General features: G+C 34.2%; 1 protein-coding gene across 1 annotated transcript; it reads left to right on the plus strand.

The window, feature by feature from the left end:
• Window positions 1-212: 212 nt before the first annotated feature.
• Window positions 213-3,591, plus strand: LOC114182668 (tryptophan synthase beta chain 2). Its single transcript, XM_028069581.1, has 6 exons — window positions 213-375; window positions 775-1,105; window positions 1,346-1,562; window positions 1,928-2,465; window positions 2,826-2,924; window positions 3,189-3,591. Exons 1-6 carry the CDS (start codon window positions 303-305, stop codon window positions 3,443-3,445), a joined length of 1,515 nt encoding a protein of 504 aa, XP_027925382.1. The 5' UTR covers window positions 213-302; the 3' UTR covers window positions 3,446-3,591.
• The last annotated feature ends 4,916 nt before the right edge of the window (window positions 3,592-8,507 follow it).

An 8,507-nucleotide genomic window follows, 5' to 3' on the forward strand; every position in this document is an offset into this window, starting at 1 on the left:
ACTGGGTGACACAAGTCAACGTTTTCAAATTCTAAAACCTACCACTGTTGGTTTGTTCTGTCTTGTTTTTTAATGCTAGAGTTAAATTATTGGATAACGATACTTTAATTCATTCGATCTGTTTTTAATCTACAATTTAAATCACCATTAAATTATCATATACATCACTAAAAAATTAAAATAAATAAAAAAATAAGTTAAAATATCACTGTACTAAATTATTATATAGTGATAGAATAAAAGTTCTACATCTGCAACATTTATGAGTAACTAATTTTCCATGCCCTGATCAGAAAAAGTAGATGATGATGATGTCTCACTGTGTTTTCCCGGTTGATCCACCTTCTACTGCTTCCCCATGCTTCCACTCTAAAGGTACTTTCTTGCTTGAAATGATAAGTATATTACTTTTCTACAACCAGTTAAACTCAAATCTCATTCCACAAATTTTCAGGCGTTTTATGCTTATGGGGTGTTATAAGATGAAAACTTTGAAAACACCGTCTGATATTTTTCGACTTATAATTGAATCAGACAAGGGGAAAAAAAATTCAAGTCCGAGACAAAAAACTCTTAGAATAATTAATTCAAAATAGTGCAGACACAATACACTGTCAAACTCAGATTTGCAGATTTGATTGTTAAATGGTATATATATAATGAAATGGGGATTGTGATTTCGTTTTGACCTTTGATTACTGGTGTTACTTTCTGATGTTTAGCTGTATAAATTGGCTATTGCTCATGACTTGTTCGTGTTTTTGTCAACTTCAGTTGGAAAACAATGGTCTCAAAGATTTGCCTTGAGTGTAAGGCCAATGCACCCTAAGAGGGTTTCAAGCGGGTGCAGAGCGAGAGCAACTTTGGGTGATGCTGATAAATCAATAGGAATTCCCCACCAATGGTACAATGTAATTGCTGATCTTCCAATAAAACCACCTCCACCGTTGCATCCTCAGACTTTTGAACCGATCAAACCAGATGACTTGTCACCCCTTTTTCCTGATGAGTTAATCAGACAAGAGATCACCAGTGACAGATTCATAGACATACCAGATGAAGTTCTTGATGTTTACAAGCTTTGGCGCCCAACCCCTCTCATTAGGTTTGATATCTATTATCTCCTTCGACCTATTTGAAATGCTATTATTTGCTAAAACTTATTGAAAATCACAAAATTTGGTGGATCAAGCTTCTTACTATGTATTGAGTTTTACTTACAATTTTGCAGTTTCCAATAAATTTTAACTAACAGTATAAAGTGTTGGAAAAAGTGTGTTAATTAGTATGTTTCTAGCACTTCTCTTGAAGATATTGTCTAATACATCTGCTATGATAAATTTAGAGCCAAGAGGCTGGAAAAGCTTCTTGATACGCCTGCTAGGATTTACTATAAGTATGAAGGAGTAAGCCCAGCGGGATCACACAAACCGAACTCTGCTGTGCCACAAGCCTGGTATAATTTACAAGAAGGTGTGAAGAATGTTGTCACAGAAACTGGTGCTGGACAGTGGGGAAGTGCATTGGCTTTTGCTTGCAGCATATTTGGCCTTGGCTGTGAGGTATGAGTTGGATTCACTGAGAACTCAACTAACTGAACTAATGGTTTTGCTCAATCAAATGTTACTAATTTCCTGCTAGTGTTGGTATATTTAACTGTGTTTTCAGGCATACATCTTTGTTTATAACTAGCAAGAAAAATGTAATTGAAACTGCACCACTCTGAAAGCAATCATCAATGATAGTTTCTTGTTTGCCCCTTCTTCTGTTTTTTTTTTTTTTGTTTATCTTCAATACTTTTGTCCAAGGCCAACAAAGTTAGAAGTAAGTGAATGATTCGGATGGAGAGGATGGAACTAAGCACATGATTTTGTTGTAGCTTTGGTTATGAAACTGTGGTGTTTAGTTGAATGGTTTGTAAATATAGGTGTGGCAAGTACGTGCTTCTTATGATTCAAAACCTTATCGGAGGTTGATGATGCAAACATGGGGTGCAAAAGTACATCCATCTCCATCTATGATCACTGAGGCTGGTCAGAGAATGCTTCAAGAGGATCCATCAAGCCCAGGGAGTTTAGGCATAGCCATATCAGAAGCTGTGGAGGTTGCTGCTAAAAATGCTGATACCAAGTACTGCTTGGGGAGTGTACTGAACCATGTTTTGCTTCACCAGAGTGTTATAGGGGAAGAGTGCATCAAACAAATGGAAGCTATTGGTGAAACACCTGATGTCATTATAGGATGCACTGGTGGTGGCTCCAACTTTGCAGGGCTAAGTTTTCCATTCCTTAGAGAGAAGCTCAATAAGAAAATCAATCCTGTTATTAGAGCAGTTGAACCTTCAGCATGTCCTTCCTTAACAAAAGGGGTGTATGCATATGATTATGGTGATACAGCAGGGTTTACTCCATTGATGAAAATGCACACACTTGGACATGACTTTGTTCCGGATCCAATTCACGCTGGTAATGATTTGTTATGCTGATAGAGTTTGCCGTTCTACAATTTAATTTTTGGAAGTGTGGTAGCTTGTGTTGATTTGGTTCTTGAAAATATGTGTCTACACATTTAGTCCTTGAATTTCTCAGCAAAGCAAATTAGTCCAATTTGTGAGAACTTCATGACAAATTTAGTTCCAAGGTTGGTTCAACTTCATGACAGAAGGATTAATTTGTCAGAAAGTTGACAAATTCAAGGACTAATTGTATTAACAAACTTCCAAGGAGAAAATCAACATAGGTTTTCTTTTTTGGGTATGATGATATCTTTTTACCATCACATTTAATAGTGTATATCCTTGTATTAACAATTTTTGTTATTTTTAGGGGGTTTGCGTTACCATGGTATGGCACCATTGATCTCACATGTTTTTGACTTGGGTTTAATGGAAGCAATTTCAATTCCACAAACAGAATGTTTTCAAGGTAATTCTCCTTCTCATCTCACTTTCACCTCACTTTAGAACAATAATATGCTTAACGAGTTCGGTTTCTTTATTGAGTTTTTTTTATTGTCCTCTTTGTCTTCAAATACATTACTTTTGGTATATTAAAACGATCTTTAATATATTTTAAAATATCAAAATCAATATAAATCGGTGTATTTTGAAGATACAGTCATTAAAAAAAAGTCAGTAAAAAATCCAAATTAGTATGATATAGGATGAAAGTTTGTCTTTTTGGTTACAGGTGCTATACAGTTTGCTAGGTCTGAAGGGTTGATACCAGCTCCTGAACCAACTCATGCCATAGCTGCAACCATTAGGGAAGCTATTCGTTGCAGAGAGAGTGGGGAGGCCAAGGTTATTTTGACAGCAATGTGTGGACATGGCCATTTTGACCTACCAGCTTATGAAAAGTATTTGCAAGGTAACATGGTTGATCTTTCATTCTCAGAGGACAAGGTTAAAGCTTCACTGGCCAAAATTCCTCAAGTCATTCCTTGAGCTCTCTCAACACTTTTATGTGTCTCAGTTTATTATTTCCATTTGTTTCAAGAAATATATGTTGTTTTTAGTTTTATTATTATTAGATTATATACATTTCTCAAAGCTTATTTTATATATTTTATAATTATTATTTCTTTATTTAACATCGGTCAAATCATGTTTAAATATTCCACTGATAATCGAACATGAATAGACTAGTTTTGCAAGCCAGCTCACAAAAATTAATTTCTGAGGATACAATAATGTTAGAAATATGAAATGATGCGCTCGCTTAGTTCTTGGTGACGTTTTTGGTTTTGCTTCATAAGACCAATCAAATCGCATGCTTTGCATGTGGCCTATGTTTACCTGGATGTATCATTGATTAGAAACATATAAGTCCGGAGTTGGTGCATGCTTAAATTTTCACGTGCCCATTAAATACATTTATGTTGACTTTGTCAACCTAAAACTTTTGTGAAACTATTGAATATATGATAAAAATAATTAATTAAAAATTTAGTTTTTATATTTAACTTATTATTCTTTTTTTATTCAATTGAATTTCAATATTTTTTAAATAGAATTGATTTGATCATTTTTATTTAGAAGATATCACATATTAAAATCTAGAAGGTGTCATGGGTCAAATTGTTTAGAACGTATTATGTGTCAAAATCCGGAAGATACACGTGTCAAAATAAATTTGAAAGGTCTCATATGTCAAACATGAGTCCCAAGTATGGATGATAATACAAATTGTGTCTATCTGCAACCCAACCTGCAACAACAAAATTTATTTATTATCCATTTCGTTACTTGTCAGCTATCTATTTAAAAAATACATGTGGATTTCTTAAAACTTGCGGATACCCATGGATATCTACCGATGTTTAGAAAAATATATTTTATAAATTTTTAAAATAAAATGTAAATAAATTACAAGAAAATATAAAATAAAAATAAAATTTTAATTTAATCTAATGAAATATAAATTAAATTTCAATTTGAATTAAATTTAACTAAGTAAAATATAAATTCAATTTTAATTTTAATTTTTCGTGGATAACGGATACATGTGAGTATAGATAGTATGATACTCGCACCCGACCCATTTATAAACAGTTCTTAAAATACCCATGATAAATAAATATTCGTGAGAAATCAGTAATAAAAATCAAGAATCCCTCTCTCATATCAATAATGTAAAAATCAGCAGGAAAAATCAATTCACCAACCCGAACCAAGACATACTCAAAGAAACTTGCAAGGTTGGCAATACTTCCATTTTCCAATTAAATGATCACACTGATAACATCCACTTTTACCTATTTTTGTGTGTTTACTGTCATGAATAAATCAATTCTTTCTTACCTTTTATCTTGTTATATTCTCAATTTTAATGTATTTTGAATTGTTTTGTGTTTTAGTTATTTTATGATTGTTTTACCTCTCATTTCTATTTTGAGTGTGTTAAATAAGTTAATAGGAAGCATTTGTGGTGGAGAAAAACAAGCAAGAACTCAAGGGAGTATGTTTTGGGAAAGAGAAGACCAATTTGAAGAAAATACTTGCGTTAGGTGCCACTAGAATCACGCCCAATGCTTCAAATACAAAATGTTGTCAAACTACACAAGGCTAAGTGGTGAAAAGTGAGGCTAGCGCCCACAAGGCTGAGCGGTGAGAGTGAGGTTGAGTTCCCACAAGGATGATCGGTGAAAAAGTAGGGTTGATCATCATTCAATTCGTAAAAACTGCCACCAGGCGGTGGAGGAATGCCGCCAAGCAATGGCCAACGACGCCTAGCGGTGGAGAAGTGTCGTCAAGCGGTGGCCAACGACGCCTGGAAATGGAGGAATTTCGCCAGGCAGTGACTCTCTAGAGTTGCCTGTTTTGCAATTTTATTGATAACGCTTGGCAGTGCTGAGATGACATCTGGCGGCAATGAAACTAATGTGTCAAAAATAGGTATTTAAACATGTTTCTCGCGAGAGTTTGGAAGATTTCCTTATTTGGCACGATAGAGAAACACTTTTGGGTGCTTGGAGAGCCTCTTGGAGGTTGCTAGGGGTGTTGGGAAGCTCTCTCACTCCTCCTTGGGTTTTCTCCTCCATTCATGGTGGTTTTCTCCCTTTTAACGCAGGAGAGGAATATGGGTTGTGAATTGAAGTTGGAGACGCGAATGGGAGACACAATTGGAGCATGAAGTAGTTGTCAAGAACCTAGGGAGATGGCTTGAATATTCTCTTTGTTTCCATCTTTTCCCTATTTCTTCTATTTGTAAACCTTAGGTTCTCCACCATAGAAAGCTAGACCTTTTTGTTAAGATTAGATGTAATGAACAAATTTCTCGTGTATTTTTGTGTTGTTAATATACACATGATTTTCCATTTCAATGTTATTATTTGATTCCATGCTTAATGCTTGCTTTTGTTTTGATTACCCATGACTTATTTATGGTTTTTGATGTGTTGGAAAATGTTTTTTGAACCTAGAACTGAAATTGAATACCTAATGGAGCTTGTATCTAGGGGTAGAACATGATTCATTAGTAATCTTAAGACTCTTGAATTTAATGCATGATTTCACTTGTTAGAATTCAAGGAGTTGAAATTTGATGAGTTATCATAGGCTCAAAGTCTCTAGGAATATGATTTGAGTAATCTTGTGAATTGATTTTGCTTGAATATGAAATTGAGATGTTTGTGAATGCATGAGAATGAAGTGAATGAAATCTACTCTTAACAATTATAAATACTCTATGTTAACTTTCTTGTTGCACACCAACTATTTGATAAAAATACAAAAAGAGTTTCCTTGTGTGTTTTGTGAGCTTTGTTATCTATTTGAGTTGTTGATTGCTAGAGTTGTTATGTGTTGCACAAGTTCCTTCTCAAGGTTCACTTTTGAGATTGAGTGACATTGTTTATGCAAAACAAACATGTTGAAATCGAATATGGTATATTAAATCGAAAATGGTACACTGAAGATGGTATAAATAGACAAGTAATGAAATGTTAGGTTTTACAGAGGGGGTTTCACCGGGGAGAACAACACCAATGAGACCTGAGCCCAACCACATAAGACATTGACACCACTCTCAACCCAAAACCTTAATCCTTATATGGTGCTCTACTTTCTCAATTCTGGTCAATGTGGGACTTAGACTCACACTTGGATTCCTAACATTCTCCCCCTCAAGGGTGAGTCCCTTCAACCACATTGGTACACTCCCCCTCCAGCGGAAGCATTCCCAACCACACGAGTACCCCTTCTCGTACCCCTTCTCGTACCGCCGTTCATCTTAACGGGACACGCTTACCTGGAACCCTTGCCAGGAAGACTTTCGATACAGGGACCATACTGTACTCGTCTGAACCATCGGCTCTGATACCACTTGTTAGGTTTTACAGAGGGGGTTTCACCGGGGAGAACAACACCAATGAGACCTGAGCCCAACCACATAAGACATTGACACCACTCTCAACCCAAAACCTTAAGGCAATGGGTTTATGGGCCTTGATCCTTATATGGTGCTCTACTTTCTCAATTCTGGTCAATGTGGGACTTAGACTCACACTTGGATTCCTAACATGAAATGAGTAAAAAGGATTAACCAAATGTAAAAGAAATGAATGTAAAAAAATTAACATGCCACAATGTTTATTAAAGATTGAAGTTTCAAATTTTTAATCCAAATCCAAATTAATGAGCCACATTTGACCTTGAAAGAATTATCCACAATGTATCGCCAAATTTTTCGGTGGATGAACAAAATGACTTAAATAAGCTTAAAAATCGGCCACATATTTGCATTTGTACAATCTTTCCATTCCTTTCTCTATTCTTTTGGTTAAAAAAAAGGTTTAAGTATGTTTTTAGTCCCTGAACTTTGACCAAAAATTGAAATTCATCTTTGTCTGAAACTTCGATACATTTTGATCCATAAACTTAAAAAATGAATGAATATAATCCTTATAACCCAATTACGTTAACTTTTTTGGACATGTCGAACGTGTTTTGTATTAGTATTGGAGTTGTTTACACTATTGACACATTTCTGGTTCAATATCTGCTGAAAAATGTGTTCGATATCTTGGAAAAAGCTAATGTAATTTGGTTAAAAAAGACTATATTCATTCATTTATAAAGTTTAAGGACCAAAATGTATCAAAATTTCGGACATAGACAAATTCTAATTTTAGATCAAAGTTCAAGGACTAAAAATATACTTAACAACAAAAAAAATATTCAACACTAGTCGTTGAATATTGGAAAATAAGTTCACCTTAAACGATGAACACCATATGCATTCGAGGATGGTCGGGAGCTGAACCATAATTTTGAAAAAAATGATTAGAAGACATTTCAACAACATATATAACACATCGATTAAGAGCAAGAAATAGAAGAATGAACCGTAATTGCAAAGAAAATGATAAAATGCTTTAATAGAGGGGAAGCAAAGATCAATAGCTCCATTGAAAGGCATGAGAGCTTGATTCATGCGTTTTGTAGAGGGGAAGCACAAAGGAAGAGTAGAAGAGACAAAAAGAGGAAAATGCTTGTTCGAACCATAAAAAGAAGAAATAAAATCTTGCACCAGAAAAAGCTTTATTTTTATATTCCCTTTATCATGTATATTTCATAGATTTGTAAAAGAAAATACTTTTTCTTCTTTATTTCATTTTTATCTGTCAAACAAAATGTCACTCTTTAGCCCCATTAATTTTGGTAATAAAATATATTATTAAATAAAATAAATTATCTAGATATGCAATCTAATATCTTATTTGAAATAAAAAGGGACATAAACTATGTAACGAAAAGACTAATGATAAAGAGAATTAAATTATGAATGAAGTGATTAAAGATAAATAATTTAATAAATTATATATCTTATTTTTATTTTCAACCTTATCAAAGAATATTGATAGTTCGGTGAACCATGTTTATTATTTATAAATTTTTCTATTTTGATCCTCACGATCTTTTCAGCACATATAGCACTTCAGTTCAGAAAACGCACTGTATTGGGTGTCTCATCACGTGATTGAATTTCAAAAAAGAGAGCGAACAC

This window comes from Vigna unguiculata, chromosome 4, assembly GCF_004118075.2.
Source record: "Vigna unguiculata cultivar IT97K-499-35 chromosome 4, ASM411807v1, whole genome shotgun sequence".
In the NCBI taxonomy this organism is placed as follows: Eukaryota; Viridiplantae; Streptophyta; class Magnoliopsida; order Fabales; family Fabaceae; genus Vigna; species Vigna unguiculata.